Source organism: Eulemur rufifrons, chromosome 7 (genome assembly GCF_041146395.1).
Source record: "Eulemur rufifrons isolate Redbay chromosome 7, OSU_ERuf_1, whole genome shotgun sequence".
NCBI classification, from domain to species: domain Eukaryota; kingdom Metazoa; phylum Chordata; class Mammalia; order Primates; family Lemuridae; genus Eulemur; species Eulemur rufifrons.
This window is the reverse complement of record NC_090989.1, coordinates 260,945,464-260,969,914: the sequence shown is the minus strand read 5'-3', so window position 1 is coordinate 260,969,914 and position 24,451 is coordinate 260,945,464. Positions and strand designations below refer to the sequence as shown.

The window sequence follows — 24,451 nt, the reverse complement described above, 5'->3', positions numbered from 1 at the left end:
ACACTAAAAAAAAGCCTCTTGAGCAGGGAAGGGACAACATAAAACCCTGTTTTAAAGAACTTAATCCTATCACCGAATAAAAGATGGAGCAGATTAGAGATAAGAAGACCAAGAATAGATCTGCTAGCAGAACAGTCTTCATGAGAGGCTAACAAACGCAGGGGAAAAAGGTTCACGTTCATTAATAATCAAAGACATGCATATTAAAACTATAAAATACCATTTTCTGGTCTAACAAATTAGTAAAGAATAAAAACTAATAATACTAGCAAAGATAAAGCCATCTCAGACCCTGTTCATGGGAATGTAAATGGAACGGTCTTTATGGAAAGCCATTCAGCCATATGCATTAATAATTTAAAAATATTCAAATCCTCAGATTCAGTATTTTACTCTTAGAATAGATTCTGAAGAAACAAATTTATCCATTCAACAAGTATTTCACTGAGTGCCTACTATGTCCTAGGCACTGAGCTAGGCCCTTGAGGATACAGCAGTGAGTAAAACAGATTTCAATTAGGAAAGACACACATTTAACAAATAATCACAAAATAAATGTATAATTACACATATTATAGGATGCAAGGACAGTACTTTTAAATATTGCATTTAAATTGTGAGACCAAAAAAGACCTACCTCTCTGGGAAGTGACATTTAAGCTGAGAGCTGAAAGTTGAAGAATTTAGCTACATGAAGAATGGGAGGAATTTTTCTATGATAAAGGAAAAAATTCTCATGAAGGCAAGAAACAGTCGGTTGTTTTTGAGATTTTAGAGGACGTATCTGTTGACTTACTCAACACATGTGTATAAAGGTCCTACTAAGTACCAGGTACTGTTTGAGGATAAGGACTGGAAGAAAGTGATCAAGGTCCAGCTGAGATAACAGCAGACAAAACAGGTATGAACATATTCCATAGCTATGGAAGGGCCTGGAGTTCATAAGGAAGCCAAAGAAGTATGAGGAAATGAGTATAAAAGAAGGAAACCAATGCGTTTGACAGGAGAAGGACAAGGATGCAATAAAGGTAACAAACACAAAGACTGCGGCCTTCCTGTCTCTTTTCAAATCCAATATTATAGACTTACCTGAGAGAGATATGTTCAAAAATTTACCATTCATTAAAAAAAATTTATAAACAGAAATATTTCGATGGGTTAGCACTGAAAAGGTCATACTGCAGAAAAGATCAAAGTAGAGATCAAAACCAAATTTTAAACATGTATTCACGAGTTAAGGAATAACTATACTTGGAAACTATTTTCCCTATACACGAATTGCTCTCAACTATGCTAAGCATTCAGGGAACAGCAAACACTTTTTCAGAATAATAAGCAGTCTCTCTTTGCAAGAGGCCAAAATGTACATAGAATAATTCAAGGATTTGAAATCTGCTCCACCAATCAGGTGAACCACATGGATAAGTGTGAAAAGTGGTATTTACACAAACCTTATGGTGAGACTATGCTTGCATCATCAGCAAGGTATGAAAGGAGCCATAAAAATGATTCTCACCCCATATGAGCAGTGGACCTGAGGGAGGAGAGCCCTTTTGCTCTTATCTCCTCAATTACCTAAATGGTAATATTTTATATTTGGTACATGTCAATCACATTAAAGAGTTAAACAATATGTTACAGTGTAGATGCCACTGTACAAAAATGTGGAACTCTTCGTATTATTTTCTCACTTCTTTGAGTCTAAAATTATTTCAAAATAAAAAGTAAATAAGGCTGGGCACAGTGGCTCACTCCTGTCATCTTAGCACTTTGGGAGGCCGAAGAGGGAGGATCACTTGAGGCCAAGAGTTCAAGACCAGCCTGAGCAACATGGTTGACCCCATCTCTACAAAAAAATAGAAAAATTTGCCAGGCATCATGGCACATGTCTGTAGTCCAAGCCACCTGGGAGCCTGGGGCAGGAGGATTGCTTAAGCCCAGGAGTCTGAGGTTGTAGTAAGCTATGATGCCACCATTGCACTCTAGCCTGGGAGACAGAGCAAGACCTTGTCTCAAAATAAATAAATAAATAAATAAATAAAAAATTAAAAGTAAACTAACAAACAAAAAGATATGGGTAGTCTTGCTACAAAAAATAACATGTAGCCTGAAATTTGCGTTAATTTTATGAGATAATCATAAAGTAGAATAAATGAAACAATCCTCCAAATTGCTAAGAGTCCAATTTCCACTTCTCTTAAGAGTTGCAGATGCATATCAGGAGAAAAACTCTGAGCTGGATATTCTACTGCCCGCCAGTCACGTGACGCTGGGAAAGTCACTTCAACCTCTCTAAGTCTCTGTTACACCTATCCCACAAGGTAGTGTATGCTTACAGACTACAGGATGCTACACAAATATTCATTGTTGTTATTTACATTTTTATTTACTTGAACTGCATTATCTTGTCTTCATTAATGCAAAGAATAACTCTGAGAATGATTAACTATTTGGATTTTTTCAAGTTAGTAAAATAATCAAATTAATCTTATACTTCCCAGTAGGGATCCAGATTTAACCAACAGATTTCTGTAATAATAAAAATGGTTTTTACATGTTACCTTCCTGGAAAATACATTATAAAAGTATTATAATCTAAAAAATGTTATCTGCTTAGCCTTTCCTATAAAGTGCATTAATTAGATTGGTGAACCTGTTGCCTTAAAATTAGTTTTATTAATTTTTAAGACCTAGTTCAACACTTAAAGTGTCTAATAAAGTTTGATGGGGCATAAACATACAGTGCAAACAAATAATTGGCATCACACATAAAATATGCTAGATGAAATATATTTTACCCATTGTCATTAAAAACAAAATAATAGCTCTTTTGAGGAAGAAAGGCAATTAAGTTAGGAATTTCACAAAATCCAAAAGATGAATATTGAGAACCCAAAGCAAATTTTAAAGTCTGACAAAGAAAATGTATCTTTTACAAAATTGCAAACTGATGCGTACTTATAAATGATGCATCACAAAATATTTTTTATAACTTTAATGCTTCAAAATCCATTATCTGTCTCCCATCAAGTATAATCTTAGAGGAAAAATTATGTTATTTTCTGGGTTAAAACTTAGTGTACAACCTAAAGGATGATGGGAAAACAGAGTACAAAAGTAACCCTCTCAAATGAAGTCTTTATCCATTAAAACCTCAAGGAAATCCATTTTAACATGGCAGCTAATTTTGTTTCCTGAAGAATGTATTTCTAGACCAAAAAAAAAAAAAAAGCCAAGAATGATTCAAGTGTACAGTTAAAATAAAAATCAAAAACACTAAGGGGAATCACATAAAAATAACATGCAGTAAGATATTATCTTTAAAGCAGTGGAAAAGCAGGATTTTCTCTGTGGCCCTTTCAAAGTTTCCACAGTATTCTTCATTCAGCAACAGTCTACTCACTTCCGCTGGGTATGGTCCATGCCACTGTTTGGTATTCCTTCCAACTTCGCATTTTTCTGCCCACAGATATTTCCATAGCTGTCGTATCCTGATACTAGTCTTGCTGCTGCACCTGTTGCTATTGAAAAGCCACAAATAAATCCCTAGGAAAGAAACAGAAAAAAAAAACATACAAATAAACCATCTCAATAGCAACAGTCACTAGTTGATACGATAATAAGCTTCTTTTGTCTGTTGAAGGGAACAAAGAGCTATCTTTCCTTATTGCAAACACTATTCCTCTGTTTTCCTTGGATTGCACATAAACAATACAAAGAAGTCCACCGGGAAACACTATTTAGTACCATAAGAAAACAAATCCCAGTCTTTTACATCATAAGATCGTCTTTGCATTTTATAAATAATAATAATGGCAGCTTCTCTATATTGAACATCTGCTCTGTGCCAGGCTGTGAACTAGTTGCTTATCATATATTATCTCTAATCTTCATGAGGAGGAAATTGAGGCCCAGGGAGGTAAAATAAGTTACCCAAAGCCATCGAAGCTGGGTCAAACCCAGCTTTCTTCATTCTTTAGTTTTATTTGGTTGTAAAGGAGTTCTGTTAAATAAAGAGTAGCAAAAGATGAAAGAAAAAAATGCTAAGAACAATAGGTATATGGGTTTTGAATCATTATCATTTCAATGCACGCAACACTTCTGTTTCCTTCCTGCAGTAAAGCTGTATACGAGCCAAAGAATTACATCATGAAGCTCTGCCATGCTCTTAATATTGGAGAGTGAAGCAGAGTAAGGCACTGGCATTGTGTGCTGCAAAGGTCACTTCATTTCATGGGAATATGCTTCATCACAATCAAAGGCAAATGGCAGATACTTCAGAATCACATCATGCTTGCTAAGTCAAACATGTACGGACCAAAACAAAGCAACACAAGCCGAGGTTTAACAGCAGGCTACTGGGTGTGAAGACGGGAAGTAAGGTGAAATCTCAACTGATGAATTGATTGGGGTTAAGAGATATTCTTTCACCCCAGTGATTAAAAGGTTGAGTTTTTGTTATCTTTAGTAAAATGACTAAGAAGGCAGAGATTATCACTATTTCATTCATGATAGCCGAGTATCATAAATAGTACTTATCTAAATAGTCCTGCTAGATGTCAGGCCTAGAGCAGTAAATATTACACTATTAAATATATTCATATGTAATTCCTCAAAGAAAAGTATTTCTCCCTTAAATATAGTCACCTAAAAAAAGCAAACAAATTCTTTTCTAAATACCTGTGCTTTCATTGTGCAGGTAAGAGAGGTGAGAGGGCAGAGTAGAGAGTGTAGCTCTAGTCAGCAGAAACTTCTTGAAACTACACTTTGAAAGAAAGTAGATTCAGAGTGGGGACTACCCCCGACTTGCTACTCTCTAGGTCTCTGATCCTGGCCAAGTTACTTCAACTTTCTGCCTCAATTTACTCACCTATCAAATGGAAATAATGAGTTTGTGGCTCATCAGGATGTGGCAGGGATTAAATATATAATCCAGTAAAGTGGTAAGAAACCTGCCTGGCACACAGTAGGAGTTCAATAAACATTATTGTTATTAGAAATGAGAACATGCTGTACAGGAAATATGGTGAGGTTTAGGCTCAGATAAACTTGCATTGGTCAATGGAATGCTGATGATTCCATTTTCTACTTGTGTGACCTTGGACAAATCTGCTGGATTCTCTGTGCCTCAGTTCAACCATTTATAAATTGGAGCTGAAAACCACTCACCACAGAGGCTGTTGTGAGAATCACATGAGATAAGACATGTAAAGTGTATGACTCAGTAAATGGTAGTACCCTTCTGCCTCACAGCGGCAGCTAACTGCTAGCCCAGGGTTAGGCACAGCTGGTCACTACTTGCTCATTCACCCTCACGCTGTCACGCCTCTCCCCCTCTCCTGACTCCTCCAAGGACAGGGTAGGGCAATCAAGCCGACCTCAGAACTTCAACCCAATATTACGACATGGGAAAAAAATACTTAATCTTCTACATGCATATACACGTACAAATCAGCATACCATTTTAAGCATATCCTTGAACCCCAAATTAGGAAACCATGCACTGAGCAAAAACTGGGAAAGGAGGTTAAGTATTAGGGGGTTTAATGGCTAACTTTTCCAATACATTTCTTTAACAAGAAGCATCACAGAGTAATGGAAATGGAATGGACTTAGTATTCAGAAAGATCTGGATTCAAACCCTCATGCTACCACTTACTGCCTATGGGATTTTGATCCAATTACTTTCTCAGACTCTCTTCTCTCCTCATCTCTAACACAGAGTAATACCATCTATCTCGCAGCCCAGTGATGAGAACTAAATGAGATAACGCTTCTTCAATCCCTAGCTGAATGTCTGGTACATGGCAGGTGATCAATAAATGGTAGCTGTTGGTAGTAAATTTGGGGAAAGTCAGACTAAAGAGGCTAACAACAGTAATTGGAGACTAACAAAACCCCCTTCAGTTCTCTTTTAGAACAAAAATTTCTAGGGGGAAAAAGTAAGAAATAATGTCAGTAATTTTGTTACTACACAAAAATACTTTCACACCACAATTACAGTCTTCTTTCACTACTAATCTAGAATAGCAAAGCCATTGCATAATTAAAAGATGATGTTCTTTCACTTTTTATAGGAATTTTCTTCTTATGTTGGGTAAGTACGTCGTGTTACAGATTCCTTTAAGTGGTTTCTGATTTCCCTTTCTGACTATTTTTAACAGTACTGTTGGACATGTGGGTTTTTTTTCTTTATCATAAGCCACCTCATATCCCTCTGGGATGTAGGGAGGGTATAAATTATAAATGTTATATATATATATATATATATGCTAAAATGGGACAGTGACATATTTTCACATAGGCCATTTAAACTTTTCAGTAGCTTCCAGAAGCATTTGAGTAGAGAAAGCAAGAAGCTGCAGGGGAAAAAGGAAGGAGAACAGTAAGCTAATAAGATGGGAAGAAACCATGACTATTATCCTAGGGACTTCCCATATGGTACAAGCACTGACAATGGGGAACTAGGCCAAATATAATTAAAAATACAATCTCTTTAAAAATAAAAATTCTAAAATCCAAATGCGGGAAGCAATATAGTTTCAGGAGTGAAAAAAATGTGGTACATGAAATTAAATAGGGTGAGGGAAATTTTACAGAATACACTTAATAATTTAATGGCTCCACAGAGAGGGAAGGGAAAAGGCGTTCGGTGGAAGAAAATCACATTAATGAACCAAATGATAAGGGGGATAAGGAAAGCTTTTATAAGCATGTCGTAGGAAGCAATCACTAGAGAGAAAGTAAGACTATTAGCAGGGAAGAGAATCATGGCTAAAATCTTAAACCAACTGAGCTATGGAAGTGCTTTCCACACGGCTATTTTGAGAGAGGAGGAACAGACAAATCTACTCACAAACAGAGGGTGACTCAAATCAGATAAAGACATACAGGGACCGTAGGTCACAGGCAAAGACCTGGCAACTAGTAAGTACCTATAGCCTAAGTGGAAGGAAGACAATTTACTAATTAATGAACTATGCTCATATTCCCCTCATATCACAAGGTCTACTTCTACTTAAGTAAGAGCTTTCGCTTGGTTTTATTCACTATTAGTCAAAAAATAGGACATATTTTTATTTCATAAGCATGTCTGAATTTTACACCTCGAGCCTTTGCTAATAAGCAACTGAGCAAAGCAGAAGGTCTTAGTTTTGATTAAAAAAAAAGGTTAACAAAAACATGTATTGGGAGGATGGGAGATAGTATATAAATATGGCAAAATGTTTCAAAATTAAAAGATGGGGGGAAGTTATTCTTACAGCCCTCTCGTAGGGAACATGCTGACTCTCTTTTTCTCAAATACCACCTGCTTTACCTCTATTCATCCCATACGTCAATCAGTGTTTAGGGTCAATCTCCTAAAAACTGATCATAAAATGTTGGAGGAACATTAGCTTCTGTTCCTCCTCTTCTGAGAACCCTGAGACAAGGAAGGCTATTAGGACCCAGCATATACAGTAGGGTTGGAAGGCCTGATGCAGAACTAATATTTCTGCAAATAAACTAAAAAAAATAAAATTAAAACTTTGCCAGTCTTCTAGATTTCCAGATTTTTAAAAAGTTTAATAGATGCATTGCTCTAAGAAAGAGGGGAAAAAAACAAGAATACTGGAAGTCCAGGAAATATCCACTCACTAAGCATTTATGGAATATGTACAAATGCAAGTTTTATTCTAGAAGAATTGAAATGCTCTTAGAAGAAAATAATGGGACATGATGGAGCAAAATCAGAGGCTCAGTTTCATGGGCAGGTCGAACATTGAAAAAAACACAGACCAGGAACACTGAGAATGATCCAGGCTTTGCCACGAACACTCCTTACGATCCTGGGCAAGTAACTTTGAATTCCCTGAGCCTTGACTTCCTTACCAGTCACTCAGGAATGGGGAACCTGCAGCTTCAAGGCCACATGTGGCCCTCCAAATCCCCAAGTGTGACGCCTTAACTGAATCCAAACTTCACAGAACAAGTGCCTTTAATTAATCTCTAAAGCTGCTCCTCTTCCAAAATTTTATATATCTAAGGGAAAGCTGACACAGAGTAAAAATTGGTTTACTACCATGACTGAGAAAAAAGCAAGAGTAGATTAAAAACGGATTTAATTTGTTAAATGGATTTAACAGAACTATAGACTTAAAAATGGTTTAAATGGTAAATATTGTTATCTACATTTTATCGCAATATTTTAAAAAAGAAAAGAAAAAAAAAAAAGAAATGGCCTTAGCAGAAAATAGGTAGTCATTTGGATTAGGTAACCCTCTGGTAACTTTTGGCAGTTCTTCCTGTTCCATGATCCTGGCGAAGAACAGACCATCAAACAGGTGACTAAATGCTGCAGTGAATCTCCCACTTTATGCTGCACGCTCAACAACAGTTAATGAGGTAGAAACACCATGCCTCGGGAAATAGACTAATGCTATAAAATAAAAAAGGTCCTTGAAAGCAGTCTGAAGGGACAAACTATGCAATGATGTCTCCTAAATCCAGCTCTAGTCAAGATCATTCTCCAAAATTCCAATCCTGTCTTTCCAACTGCTTATCCTTATTCACAGAGTCTGCACATCCAAAACTCATTTTCTCATTCTACATTTCCCTGAACTGTTTGTTTCCCTTTCCTGCATATACTCCATCTCCCTTAGTGCCACCACTTATCTCCTAGACTGCACATACAGGATGCGGAGTAGAGGACTCTGCAGTCTCCTGTCCCCAGGCTTTTCTGCCCCTCACCCTACCTTCCTAATGCCCCTCTACAGAAGAGGTGATGCTAAACTACTTGCTTGGATCCTGAGACACAGAAGAGACCACATTTTACTGCCAAGTAAGGTTACATGCTACAGGTCCACATTCTGAACAACTTTTTCTGTTGTTCCCAATTCTAGGCAATAACATCTCTTGAGGCTTCACCTTCTTCCTCTTCCCTCCTGGGTTCAATGCTGCTACTGTGTAATCTCAGACAGCTATTGGACATATCTCTATGCCTCTGTTTCTTTATCTGTGAAATGGGAATGATAATAACAATAATGTATACTTCCTTAAGCAGTTGTGAGAATTAAATGAGTTTCTGTGTCAAGTGCTGAGAACAGTGTCTAGTCCATAGTAAGCAGCAGTAACTATCAGGGTGAGTTGTAGGTGGTCCTTGTATCTTCTATTTTCCAGGGTAAGCACTCCTGCTAGGGCCATCCAGCCCCCTCTCTTTCCTGCCTTTTATGGTAAGCTGATCTGGTCCAGGCGGATCTCCATGCTCTCTGCTCTTCTGACACCTTACTATCCTTGAGACAGAGTGAAGTCAGACCATCCTAGATGGGAAGGAACTTTAGCCCATGTGGCTCAAGCTTCATTCCATGAGTCATTTTTACCAGAGAATGCTTTATTGAGCATAATCAGGTACCTGTTCAGCTACTAATAAAGTGGTGCTTTGTTTATCCATCCCACTCCTATTCCCTGATGTGTACAGAAACCATGGCTGAGAATCTAGGAGGAGCTGGGAGTAGGATTTGAGCTGAAAAGCCCTACCCCAAACCCCTAATATAAGAACCTCTTAGTCATCCTTGATCTGTCTCTCACTTGCCTGAAACACAGATAACACCATTGATAAATGTTCTTGATCTACTTCTTCAATCTCTCTCCGCCTCTCCTTAACTACTACCTTATTTCAGATTTTTCACCTTTTATCTGGACCATTGCAACAGCCTCCAAAGTGGTCTGCCTAAAATCTCTTCCCCTTTCCAAGCCATCTTTAACATTAGCTGCCAGTGTCATCTTTCTAACCTGTCATATTCCTTCTTGCTCCACACTTTCCAGTGGTTTATCAATGCCTACAATAGAAAGTCTCAACCTAAGCTGAACATCAGAATTGCAGGGATTAGATCAGAATCATTGAGGTGGAGCAAACAAAATGAGTTTTGAAAAAAAAAAAAGATCCCAGCTGATTCTAACATGCAGCTAAGGTTGAGAACCACTTGTTTACAACCTTAATGAAAAACATAAATTTAGAAGTGTAACACCATATGTAATTTTTTAGAGCAGGATAAATATATGCCCAGTCATTTCAAAATACTGAAGAAACTTCAAATGTGGAAGATAGCGCCCAAGAAGGCTGATGGCAATTGACTTTGAAAAACACTCTAAATTCTAGACAATTCAAGCATTAGAAAAATCTTGAAACTAAGGGCAGAAATAAAAGAGAAGTACAAATATTGACAAAGAGATGAACATGTGTAAATAAAGATTTAATGGTAAAGATAAGTGAAAGATGACAAGATCTTAAAATATTTAAGGGTTGGAGCATAAGTATCAAGGAATGAGCAAAAAACTATAGGTAAAGGCAGAGGATGAAGATATGGTTTGAATATCAGGCTACAAGATGACTGAGAAATAATCTGTAAAAGCAGCAGAGAGCTAGGCCACTAGGACATAGCCAGAAAGTTAGTTCCTATTCTCTCTTTGCCAGTTTTTTCCAGCAGTATATTCTTAGACACGCTAATATTTAACCTAACTATACCTTGTCTGTAAGCTGGGGATAAAATCTATCTTATAGGGTAAATGAGAGAATTAAATGAGATAAATACATATGTGAAAGTGTTGAACATAGATTAATGCCCCCAAAATGTTTATTGAATGTTTCTTTTAAAAGTACTATAGAATGAAATGCAAAGGAGGGGTAGGGGGAAGGGGGGACTTCTAAAAACCATATAAAGCAAATACTCAAAAGCCAAAAAACTTTGAACCTAGGTTTTGCCAGTAGGATGGAGAATAGAACTTTGAGATTTCTTCAGTTTCCAAATGGCAAAACTTGATGTTACCACCATTCCATGAAGGTAACCTATTAAAAGAATTATTCCAAAACAAATAACACTATGCCTGCATTTAAAGTACACACAGTGGGTCTTAATTACCATCATGCTGAAATCAACATTATATTAATTACCATTGCATTAAAATGTTTCAGTAAACAACCATCTCCTTAGTCTCAAGTCACTCCCAGATCAGCCTATTAACATTAATGATTGCACTTTCCCAAGCTATTTTAGCACAGAAAATCAAAAGCACCTTGGGTGGGATGGTACATGCTTTTGTAAACATAATTCTGAAAGGTCAGCTGCTATTGTCCCAGGGTTACATTCAGGGAGTGGAGAAAAGCTGTGGACTTACTCTGCTGGCAGAAAGTCTTTTCTACACTCTGCATGAATATTCTGGCATGCTGCACGTCAGTTGCCATTCCATTAAACTAACTAAACTCTTGAAAAATTTAAGTCCTACATTAGGAAATAGGTATTTAGACCTTTTCTAAATATCCTAAATTTGTCAAAATTATGCTTTGATCTCTGGCTGGGCGTGGTGGCTCACGCCTGTAATCCCAGCACCATGGGAGACCGAGGCAGGAGGATCGCTCACGGCAGGAATTTAAGACTACTTTGGGCAATACAGTGAGCCCCTGTCTCTACAAAAAAACTTTTTACAAAGTAGCCAGGAGTGGTGGCCTGTGCCTGTACTTCTAGCTGCTCAGGAGGCTGAGGTGGGAGGATTGCTTGAGTCCAGGAATTTGAGGTTACAGTAAGCTATGATTGTGCCATTACACTCCAGCCTGGGGTACAGAGTAAGACCCATCTCTAAAAATACAAAAAACAAGAAACCAATTCTTATTTTACTGGATTTATTGTATCCCACTAAAATGTATTGCTTTCTTTTCCTTGGTTTGGGTGCAGAACTGGGGCCTACATTTGTGCCTATTAGCCAAGGTTAGGGTTGTTCTGTGATTCACAAATGGCAGCACAGGCAAGGCAGGTGGTTACAGAGAGACACAGAGCAAGATTTTCCTAAAGAGCCTCTATAAAAGGTATGGGAAGAAGGGGGTTAAAAATACTCACACAATAAGAAAAAGGCTGCTGCCTGAAGTAGCACAATTGCATTTTGAGTTGTAAAATGCTACAAGAGAACAATAGTGTGTCTGCACCGTCTCCTTGAGGAAGAGGAAATGGGGTGGCAGAAAACAGCATTGGCCTGGAAGTGAAGAGACCTGGGCTCTGTTCCCAGCTCTGCCATTAACTAGCACTGTGTCCTTGGGATGGTCATTTCCATCTACGGGTTTGATGTTTTTAATCGATAAAATGAGGGTGATGGACCAGATGAGGATTTCCAAGTCCTTTCTAGCTCTAATATCAGCCAGCTCTAAAACAGCAGTTTTGTATCTTTTTTCCTGCCCAGCACACTGGTTCTTTAGGAAAATCTTACTCTGCCCAGCACACTGGCAATGACTCCAAAGCCACTGAAGTCTGTGTCAGAAATGGGTATGCAGTTGAATACGCACACCCTCGACACCTTGCACCAGGGTCTCTGCTCCTCCATCCTCTGTACCCACTGGACAATCACCAGGTCCCTTGATCTCCAATCAAAAGATGCCACTCATTACAGTAGACACAACAGAGAGCAGGGGCCTGGTGTGGGCAGAAGGAAGAAGGAGCAGTGAGCAACCAGCCTCCCATCTAGGACGGACTAAGGAACACCAAGTTCCTGAGAGGAGAACTGACTGCCCCAAAGATAACCATCAGGTTCCTGTGTCTGGGTTGGGTAAACACTCAGGGTTCAACCCTCCACAGTCACTGTCCTGCTCACCACCCCAACAAGATCACTGTTCACAGAGACGTATGTCAGATGATCTGCTTTCTGAAATGATCTAGTGAATGACATAGGAGTCTCAGTTGCTCTTTAATTTTGATCTCAGTTTTTATGTAGGAAACTGCCTCAGTGGTATCCTAGCACCTCTAATTACAAGCAACATAGGAGGGGTAAAGCGCGCGCGCGCACACACACACACACACACACACACATATACATAAAACAAGCTTCCCCACCAAACCACCTCCCCATCACTCCCTCGGACCACGAGGTCAGGTCAGCTCATCTGCAAGAGCTTCCTTACCATCCCAATGCAGAAGAGGATAAAGAGCATCAGCCATGGTATGTCTGTGCAGCTACGGTCCTCCAGAGGCTTCCATTCTCGTTTGGAGCTCTAATGAAAAATACAAATAAGAGTGGTAAATGTTAAGTTTTGTTAGAAAGGCACAAACACAGCATTTGTATCTAGATCCCTTCCTTGCCAGACAAGTTTCTACTGAACCTTTAAGACACAACTCAAATATTTATCACCTTTTCCGTGACATTACCCTAACTCACTCGGCCAACACTCCCACCCCTTTCTGGCCAGGCAGAGTTCTAAGTTCATTGCTTTTTTGGTAACTCTATTAGAGTATTTAGCATGCTGAATTGTTATTCTTATTTCTTACACTGTGTCCCTAACAGACTGTGAGCTTCAGAAGGGAACAAACCAGTCTCATTTCCCAGCATCTAACATGACGACTAAGGGCTCATCATATGTACTCAGCAAGGGCTTTTAAAAAACAAATAAACAAGCCAAGCATGGTGGCTCACACCTGTAAGCCTAGCACTTTGGGAGGCCAGGGTGAGAGGATTACTTAAGCCCAGTAGTTTGAGACCAGCCTGGCAACAGTGAGATGCCATCTCTACAAAAAATAAAAAAATTAGCTCAGTGTGGTAGCACATTCCTGTAGTCCCATCTACACAGGAGGCTAAGGCAGGAGGATCACTTGAGCCCAGGAATTTGAGGTTACAGTGAGCTATGATAATGCCACTGCACTCTAGCCCAGGAGACAGAGCAAGATCTGCTATCCAAAAAATAAAAACAAAAAAATAGAAAAAATAAACAAATGAACAAACTCTTCCAACTTCAATCTTAGTGCTAGGTTTTTCTATGTACGTTCAGATGCTAGACTTAAAAAAAAATTAGAACATGATTTATATATATGTTCTCTTCTAGGAAAGATATCGACCCATCAAAATGAATTTCTATTCAGAGGTAGATTCTTTAAAGTCAAATAAAATTCAGGAAGAAAAAAATTAAGTTTTTATACATAGATCTGAGCAACTCTTAAACAATCCATGAAAATCCATGAATTTTCATTCTGCTCCTGGAAAATGTTAAAAGAGTTAGTTTCTAGATCAAACACAGAGATTCCCTAACTAAAGAATTAAAGGCATTCTAAAACTTAACTGGCAAAGTATTGATTAGAATTCCAATTGCATTTTTTTCTTATTTCAATCGTCAGGTCAGCTCACAAATCCCTTTTAATCAAAATGTAACTGAAATAGCACTCCTGAGCTTTCTAACGAACAAAACTCCCTGAGTCTCACAAGGTCTCCTGGAAACAGTAAACAGAGAAGGAAGAGAGAGGGTAACCCTGGGAAACCTCTAGGGAAGGTTCCTGCAACAAGGAGCTTGAGGCCTCCAGTGGCTTCCATGACTAGATCCAGGAAGCCGTCTGGAGAAGGCCTGTCAGTGGGAAAGGGCACCAGCAGGACAGCCAGAGATAAGGGAGCCCTCTGATATAATTAGCATTTGGAGTGTAATCGGGCTTAGTTCTCCCTTCCTCTAAAACTAGGTATCCTTTGATAACCTGATAAAAGCTATAGATGCTTTTCTTGGAATGTAAGCATATATTTACATAATTTTCATAAAAGTTTAGGGAATTCCAAAGGTTAAGAAACTCTACTTTAAAATACCTGCCTATCAATGAGGGCAGAGAATTTGAGCTACAACCACTTCTTAACCTCTAAAGTATTAAGCAGACAAATGTCTCATTACAAAAAAAAAAAAAAAAACACAACAGAAAGAAACCCAGCTTGTTCCCAGACACCCACACAGAAAACAAAAGAGCACTAGTTAGTCATGGAAAAAAACCTTACCCCAAGACTCTAACTAGCATTAAAAACCGAGAATGAGTAGGCAATTTTTTCCAGAGGAATGCACCAGTGTGGCATAACAGATAAAGGACTTGGTCTCTCCCTGGCTCTGTCATTAGCCAGCTACATGACTTTAGAAAAATCCCTTCATCTCTCTAGGTGGCAGGAAGGAGTTAGTTTGGATCTCTTAGGTTCCCTCTCACTCTAAAAAATCTATGATCAGGAACACACTTTTGTGAAAACTTCTGTTATGTCTAGAAAAAACTGCAAAATAATTCAACGTTATTCCCTGTGCTATTCAAATAAGAATGCCTGTATTGTGTGGTCTGTATTTTGGAAGACAGTTGCTCATAGTGTGAATAAAGAATGTTTCTTTGTATTAAATAATTTCAGTCTTGAGTAATATCTACTACAGTAAAACTACTTCCAAACACAGAAATTTGGACATCTCTCTGAAATTCATTATTTTTACTCTAAGGTAATTTATAAAGCAAAAGCTACTTTAAAATACTGTATTTGTTTATCTTTAACACTATGTATGGAGAAGGAAGGAACTTGCCCAGTGGCACACATTTATATTATCCATGCCCTCACTGAATTCTCAAAACAATTCCGTTGGTTATTGTAAGGTTTTAAGACCGGAGTCCACGGGAGGGGCGGCACAGCTGAAAGTCAAAGTACCCTCCCAGGTCTCGGCACCAAATGTAAGGTTTTTTGGATTGGCCGGTGCCAGAGAAAGACAGACAAGCAGAGTTGAAAGGGATAAGTAAAGAGGCTTTATTGGGGCGTTCCTGGGTGAGGGTAACGAGTCCCATGAGAGGGACCCAGGCGAGATTTTCGGGTCCCGGGACAGAGAGACCCAAAAAGTCACATCGCCTAGAAGTCTGAGTGGGTTTATATATGTTTTTAGGGCTGGGGGCAGGGGTTTCTTTGGCAGGAAGACTTATGGTGGGGAGAGCAAGGAATTGTCCCTTGCAGTTTTAGGGCAGGTATTGAGAAATAGGAGGAGCGGGTGGTATGTGTGGACTCTAGGAACTGAGACTCTTATCAGGGTAACCATCCAGGTGTGGTCATCCTTTAACTTAGCTGGGCCTTGCAGGCATTGTCCTTGGCAGGTCTGGTGGGCTTCTTCTTTCTCCATTAGGGAGGGGAGGGGTGCCCGCCACCAGTCTTATAGTTATTATATATTCCTGACTTTTCTATTTTATAAAAGAACAAACCAAGTTTCAAAGAAAATAAGTGGAAAATCTATGTCTGAAACCTGAGTCGTCAACTCTAACAGAGGGATAAAAAGTGTAAAAAAGTGTTAAGGAAATGCTAAACCAAACAAACAAACATGGTAGCAGAGATGAAGGACGCTTGTCAGGTTCATCAGTATACTAAACACAGACAAGGAAAAAATCAGTAAACTCAAATATAGGTCAATAGAAATTACCCAAAGAAACAGAAAGAAAGAAAGTGAAAAATTTAAAGCCTCAGCAGAGGATCCAAGAAGTGTAGGACAGTATCAAATGATCTAACATATGTGTAACTGGAATCCAAGAAGATAGAACAAGGCAGAAGAAATACTTGAAGAAATAATGGCTAAAAATTTTCTAAAAATAATAAAAGAATTTACACAAACTGCTGAAAGGAAAACAAAAAACAAACTACCAACCCAGAATTCTGTACCCAGAGAAAATGTGTCCCAGAAATGAAGACTTTTCAGACCAAAAAACCCTGAATTTATTAGCAACAGATCTGATCTGAACTACAAGAAATGTTCAAGTTCTTCAGATACAAGGAATATGATACCAAACTTAGAGGCACAAAAAAAAAAATTTAAAGATTTTCAAAAATGGGTAAAATGAAGGCTTGAAATTTTCCATATGTTTAAAAACAAGGGTGTGTGGCCGGGTGCAGTGTCTCATGCCTGTAATCCTAGCACTCTGGGAGACCGAGGCAGGAGGATTGCTTGAGTTTAGGAGTTGGAGACCAGATTGAGCAAGAGTGAGATTCCACCTCTACCAAAAAGAAAGGAAAAAAACCCCAGCTGGGTGTTTCGGCACATGCCTGTAGTTCCATCTACATGGGGAGGCTGACTGAGGCAGGAGACCTTAGAGTCCAGGAGTTGGAGGTTGCAGTGAACTACCATGGCGCCACTGCGCTCTACAACAGAGTGAGACTCCGTCTCAACAACAACAAAAAAACAAGGCAACTGAACAACCCTCCTCACAATCCCCTACCCTTTAAAAAAAAAAAATTTATAAAAACAAGGATGTGACTATATGCATATAACAACATCACATTACATGGTCTTTTTACACACTTGTACAAGATTAATAATCTAAAAAGCAGAATTACAATTTTTAGTACTTCTACTGGACCACTGAAAAATAATTCTAAGTCAAACCACAACTGGCATCTACCTCATTTATATTATACTCATATCCTTAAAGTTAGGGAGAAACAACGTTGAACACTTTCCCATCCCTTCCTACATTTTGCATAGCAAAGATATCTAATTTTTAAGCTTCCATAATATCTCTTATAGAAATCATGGTACTCACCACTTGTCATATACTCCACATACACTGTGAGCCCTAATAGCTAAACCAGGGCCTTCCAGTGAATTTGAAATGCTCTAGTAAAGGTGTATATTTTTTAGTAAACAAACCTGTAAAAAGTTCTAACCTAAATTTCCATGCTAATTCAAATGAAGCTGTTGAGTAACTGTGTTTGTAGATAACAGTAATACACAAAGTAAGTGAGTTGTTATAACCAATTAGATCAAATCAGTTGTTGCCACTGGAGGGTGTCAGCAGTAATAGGGCAGGCAGGGTGGGCCAAGGCCAGGAACCCAATTAAGTAGAAAAGGGTCTGACAGATACGAATTAGGCCAGGCAGGAAGGATTAGGAAGATATAGAAAGATCAGACAGGCAATAGCAACGATCTAGATTTAAGACAAAAAGAGTCAACTAGGTCTCAAATATAGAGGCAGGTAGAGTCCAAAGTCCTGGAAGTCAGAAGACACCCAAGTGAAATCTATTAATAAAGGCAAAGACTGGATGCTTCCTGTCCCCTTTGTATACTCCGTGCTGTTTTTCTCCTAAGATACAGGTACAAAGCTTCCTAAAAGATTCTTATGGTAATATACTAACGGTATAACTTAATGCTATGAATCTTTCCTTGATATACCAAGTTTTTGCAGGCATGGTTTCAAAATAATGGAAAATGTGTACAAAAAGGTTACAGCCAATTATACTAAGCTACTTGATTTTCAGATAATATTCTTAAGCATTTCTTTGGTCCTTCAAATAAATACTGGGCACCACATAAAGAACTTGAGATTCAAAAACAGGGAAAATAGCCCCTGCCCTCAGTGAACTCTGGTTTAGTGGAAAAGTGACAAAGTACTACATCATGTGTGACGCCAACATAGAGACATGCAGAAAGTACTGCAGGAATAGAGACGGAAACCATTAAGCAAACATTTGTGAGATCTGTTGAAATTACCTCATAAACTTTTGCAGCTTATATTCTGAGGCAAACACTGAAATGTTCCTTTGGTGTCTAAAACAGAATGTGTTTTTGCCCCAAAACATACTAAAATTTCTTGATAGCCATGAGGAGGAAGTATTGACTGTCCAATAAGAATTATTACCCTCAGAAATGTTTAGTAGTAAAGAAGCAGAACATTAAATTGCTTTAAAAAGAAAAAAAAGAAAGCACCCATTTCGCACTTCATATCAAGGTTTCTTTATACACTAAAGATTTTGTGGCTCCAGCTAGAAAGAAACCTTAGTCTTGGAAATAAGGAAAAATACCTTCCTTTGTTTTCTGACACAATTAGTGCAGGGCTATATTTACTAAGCCACTAGAATAATATTTTCACGCAGATGTCATTGGTGAGATCCCTACTAATAAGGAATTAAGTACTACCAGGTCACATATATTTAGATTTGCTGCAACTTGGAATTTCTGACAGGCTAAACAAAACTATATCCTCCCTTGGCATTCCCCAGGTTAAGCCAGAGAACTGCTTTCTAGTACATTGAAAATAACAATAAATAGCAGCTTGGGAGGCTGGTCCAAAGGAAAAGAAGTGGCGTACAGGCAGGATTAAGCATGTAAATAAATAAGATTCTAATACCATTTGGGCTGGCAGTTTATGACGATAGCACTACCCATTCTCCTGTGCTGTTTTTAAATCAGTTGGGACGTATACAAGTATTCATTACTAATAATAAAGTAGTGAAGCTTAGAAATTTAAGCAGAATCAAGACTACCCTTACAATAAGGTTATCGACACATGCTTACAGCACAGATCCATAACTGCTGCCTTTCCCAGACTCCAAGGAAAAGCCAGCTATTCCTGTGAAGGCCAAAGCAAGCTGAGACATGGCCTCTCACCCAGCACAGATTCCCAGAATGTGTCCTTGGGTATTGATGGGCAATGTGTTGAATAATCAACCACCTTCCAATTTTTTTCTTGAAAATAAATAGTTTCTATTTCTTGGGTAAACAGACCATCTACAAGTCTCATAATTCCAGCTGCTCTACTGTAGTTTTCACCATCCCAACGACTCCTTGGCATACCCAAAAAGCCACTATAGTAGTCACTGAATGCATCTATCTCCAAGGTCACCGCTATGTAGATATTTGTGTGATTCCAGTGCATATGTGGCAAACATTGTTCTATCTGTGAGGACTTTATTTTGCTCCTGCCAATCTGTTTTACACAAATACCTCCAGTATTAAAGACAAATAGTTGTACACTCAGAATCTTCAAAGCTCCCTCCAAGGACATACTGCTTCATTAAATTCCCCAATATGCTTTTATTTGTGCAGAGTAGTAACAAAAGAATAAAAGAGCTGATGTATATCATTTTTGCCACAGTTCTCAATAGAGTGAGCAGACCTGATAAAGTTGGGTAGTAATAAAACATGGAGGCTTTCAGCCTTCTGTTCCTGGCACCTGCAAATAAAGTCTCATAATAGGATTTTGAAAGACATTGCCTGTCCTTTGGGAGAGCTCTGTCAAGGATCGGGAGTGCACAACTACTTTCAGTTACCATAAGTAATCCGCTTTATTTGCTAAGCCTGGTGATGGTAATTTACATCGGGAAGGTAAAAATAAAAGCATGATTTTAACAGGCAGTTAAAGGTATTAAGATACACTGAGTGGAAAGATACAGGCTTCTGTGTCCAACAGCTTTGCTTAGCCCATAAACTTTATGCTAAATCACAAACATTGATCTGTTTAAAGAAAAAGGGGGAAATGGCAACTACAGCTGTTTATAAATTAGTTATTTACATAGTGACAGAAACATCAAAGAGAGAGATGTTGCCAATGATTTCATTCTCCTTTCAATTCCCCTAAAAAAGTAGAGGCCTGTGACAAAGATGTCCTTCTTACATCAGACTTCTCAGTGACTGTCTTTCTTGCACATGAGCACATGATAATTACTGGGCAGAGGCCAAGTTAATCCTTCTCTGCCACATCGCTAATAACGTCTTTTAGTTCTATGATCAATGAGGCACAATCAAAATTATACATAGACAAGCCTGCAATCCTCAAACAGTATTTCTAACCTGTCTTTCTCCTGAATCACTGGTAAGCAACTTTTTAATTTAAAATTACTCTTTAATTTTTTTAAATTACAGTTTTTATGGACTTCATTTTTTCCTATCACATCCTCTGTCAGAATTTCTTCAATACTTGATGATACCAAGGACAGATTAATAGAACCAAAGCTCTACTTTGTACCTTCTGTTACAACAGTACAGTTTCCAGATTGCTAATGGACTTACTGATTTTTCTTGCTAAAATGTAACCATTTTTTAAAAATTTCATGGGCACTCAATCTATGATTCTTACCCTAATCTTACTTCCTTTCCATGATGGACCAGATAAAAAATGACTTGTGAAGACTACACTGACTTATGGAGAAGAAACATAAAGATTACACTGATCATAACCCAGCAAACGGGTAGGAAGAATTGAGTAAATTTATGCTTTAAATCAAAATTAGGTATTGTCCACAGCAGTCATGCACAGAAATAAATATATGTTCAGTTCTATGGCTGTGGCCTAAGAACTAAGTAAACCAAATTCCTATTGCAGTTAAAAAGTAATTAAGGAATCCCCTAAATACGCATTAGGTTCCCTTCCTTTGTGTTCTTACAGTGTATTACGTATATACCACCATCATAGTAATTATTCTATATTATGTTTCCCCAGTAGATTATGATCTTCTTGAGGGTAAAGATAATGTGTCTATTTTTTGTTTAAATCAAGGATTAGCACTGTTTATAGAAAGCACTCTAATGTCCTTCAAATGAAAGCCTATTCCATGCAAATAATGTATACAGAATCTTCCCCTGGTTGAACATATAATGTTCATTCTTTCTCCCTTATGGCCTACTTGGGGGCAGGGACTTGGTTTTTTCACTCCTATGCCCCTAGTAGTTGAACAGTGCCTACCACATAGTAGGCTCTCAGTAGATTTTTTTTTTTAAACAGATGGGGGGGGGGGTCTCGTTATATTGTCCAGGCTGGAGTGCAGTGGCTATCCCCAGGCATGATCCCACTACTGATGAGCAAGGCAATTCTGACCTGCTCCATTCCAGCCTGGGCTGGTTCACCCCTCCTTGGTCTAGACACCTGATTGACATAGTGCACTACAGCCCAGCTCAGTAAACTTATTTAACAAATAAATGAACAAGGATAGGTCTCTTATCATTGGGGTAGCATGATGTTACTGCAGACATCCTTACTGCTTCTCCTGCATGAGATCATTCACCTAAAGAGTATTCCATTGCATCATGAGCTATCTCCTTTTCCCATAGATATTATATAGTATGTCATTTCCCAAAGCTGTTTGTTAATGGACTATATGAGAAAAATAAATTCCACATTTAAACAAGCTTTGGAAATGCTGGTTAACAAAGTCTAGTCTTTCAAGCAAGACTTCTTTCAGCCTTTATTGTAAGACTCTCCAAAAGTTATTTGGTCACACACCCATTGGGAGACAGGGATGCAAACACAGAGACAAACAATGCCAACCTCTCTAATGGGACATTTCTAGAAACAAGGGAAGAAGAGTTCAGGGTTATGATGATTCTCCCACTGAAAAATTTTCAGAAATAAAGGCTGACAACACTGGTTAAGGCTATTCTGAAAGTAATGTAAATTGGTTAGTCACTTTAGGAAAGTAATTTGGCAATACATTCTAGAAACACCTGCCAAAAAACTAAAACATTAAAATAGTTGCACATGACATGTTCAATAAAGTGCTATTATGAGAAAAAATTAGAAATTAACTATTCCAATAATAGAAAACATTTAAATATGAGAGTATCAAATAATCATAAAAACAATTATGAAGACTATAGTAACATATAAAAATGATTATAATAAGTTGTGTTAAAAACATGGTATGAAATTATACCTATGCTCTGGTTATACAACTATGTAAAATAGCATATGTAAATGTATAAGCGTTGGAAGGGGATGGTACAATTTTTAAATAGTTTGATTATAATGCACTTTTTCCATTTTTATTTTCATTAATGCTACTTTATAATGGCAGAATAAAAATAAAGAAAATATTGGCTCTCATCTCTCCAGATTATTCTTTTCCTACTTCCTCACTATAACGTCAGCTATAAAAAGATACAGGGTCAAAACCACAGAAAAGGCCAGGTACAGTGGCTCACACCTGTAATCCTAGCACTCTGGGAGGCCAAGGCAGGAGGTTTGCTTGAGCTCAGGAGTTCAAGACCAGCCTGAGCAAGATGGAGACCCTATCTCTACTAAAAGTAGAAAAAAAATAGCTGGGCAACTAAAAATAAAAAAAATTAGCCAGGCATGGTAGTGTGCACCTGTAGTCCCAGCTACTTGGAGGCTGAGGCAGGAGGATCGCCTGAGCCCAGGAATTTAAGGTTGCTGTGAGCTAGGGTGACGCCACAGCACTCTAGCCCAGGTAACAGAGCAAGACTTTGTCTCAAAAAAACAAACAAACAAACAAACGAACAAAAAAAAAAAAAAACAAAAAAAAAAACCACCAGAAAATGTTTAAGTCATTCTACCTGATACTTAGTGATGGGACATCAGAACACTCAAACTTCACTCGAAAGCTGTATGTTGAGAATTACTTAGGCAGGAGCAAGATTTCTCCTGAAGAATGTAGGAAAATTTGTAATGCTAGAGAGGTAAACCAGTGTAGTGAGAGGAAGGAACACAAGCCTGAGTTTGAATTCTAGCTCCTCTTCTAAGTAGGTGAATGATCAGCTGAACTGATCTCCCCACTCAGGTAAGGATGACTACTCTATAGCATGCACTGTTGTTTTCAGGACTATGCCCTAAATCTTTGTTAATGTCCTTTCCCAATGGGCTATGGGGAAAATCTTCCCTATGAGGCATCAAAAAAGGTGAATTTCCACAAATATTCACCTTAAACATCCTTAAGTTATTCCCATCTTGTATACATTCTAAAATGTGTGTTTAAAAAATGAAAAATGAGTTGTAAAGAAAATACAACCAGAACAAATCAATGAGTGTACAGTTTTATAGACAACTGTGGTAAAGAAAATTAATAGTAACTTTCAAATGATAATACAATAAGAGCAACCGAAATGCCTTTTGATATCTTAAATTTTTCTTCCAGCTTTACTGAGGTAAAACTGAATAGTAAAAATTATATATATTTAAGTTGTACATGATGTTTTGATACACATATACACTGTGAAGTCTTAAATTTTTAAAGGAAGTTGAAGAAAACTTTTAATTCTGAAACCCATAATCAACCAAACTATAAAAAAATCCATTCATTCAATAAATAGTTAATTATTACCACATGAAAAGAACTGTGCTAAAGCTTAAGAGATTCAGTCACTTTTCTTTCACCTTTCTGCTGTTCTCTTGTTAATCTACCTTCCTCATGTCTGGATTCTAACTTTTCTGTCCTCGCTTATAACAATTCATTTCAGTTTACACATGAAGGTTGGTGAAATGATAGGAAAAATTGCATACATTGATTGAGGTGGGAAAAGATCACAGATCAACTATAATTAAGAACATTACCAAATAATGTTTTATACAAGTACTTAAAGTGATTACATAACCCTAAACCATATAACCATACAAAGAGGCAGATTATAGCTAACATTACTGAGCATGTTCCATGTGCCAGACGCTTTGCATATATTAATCCATTTAATCTTCACAACAAGGTTATGAGGTTGATATTATTATTATTTCCATTTTACTAATGAGGAAACTGAGGCAAAGAGAGGTTAACAAATATGCCCAAGTCGTGCAGCCAATAAGTACTACAGCAAGGATAGGAAACAGGCACTTGGGCTCCAAGACCTATGACCACTTTGCTCTGCCCTGTTTCCTGTGTTTAACACAAGCATATCCTGTGTGGACACTGTGGAATGATCTGTGTGGAAAACAAGAGGGAAAACCAGAATTAAGAGGCCTAAAAATTGTAGTAAAAATACCACAGTACATTCTGTGGCTTAATTTATCTAATTTTTTTTCATAGTTAATTTTTTCTAACAGGAAAATTATAGGCCATAACCGAGAATAACATGTTATTAACATATTTTGTCTTTTGATTTCAAAGGTAATTTCCAAATGTCCAAATATTTCTCCTGATATTTGAAGAAAACACCTGCAGTGATGTTTAACAGGTAGAAACA

General features: G+C 37.9%; 1 protein-coding gene across 3 annotated transcripts in view; it reads right to left on the bottom strand.

Moving 5' to 3' along the window:
• The window catches only part of SLC44A1 (solute carrier family 44 member 1), a 166,917-nt gene that overhangs the window by 106,447 nt on the left and 36,019 nt on the right, over positions 1 to 24,451 (bottom strand). For all 3 annotated transcript variants that reach the window (XM_069474519.1, XM_069474518.1, XM_069474517.1), the window contains exons 2-3: positions 12,923 to 13,012; positions 3,404 to 3,546 (exon numbers count right to left, since the gene is read on the bottom strand). In XM_069474519.1, the coding sequence (XP_069330620.1) occupies positions 3,404 to 3,546; positions 12,923 to 13,012 (233 nt within the window). The remainder of the gene's footprint in view (positions 1 to 3,403; positions 3,547 to 12,922; positions 13,013 to 24,451) is intronic.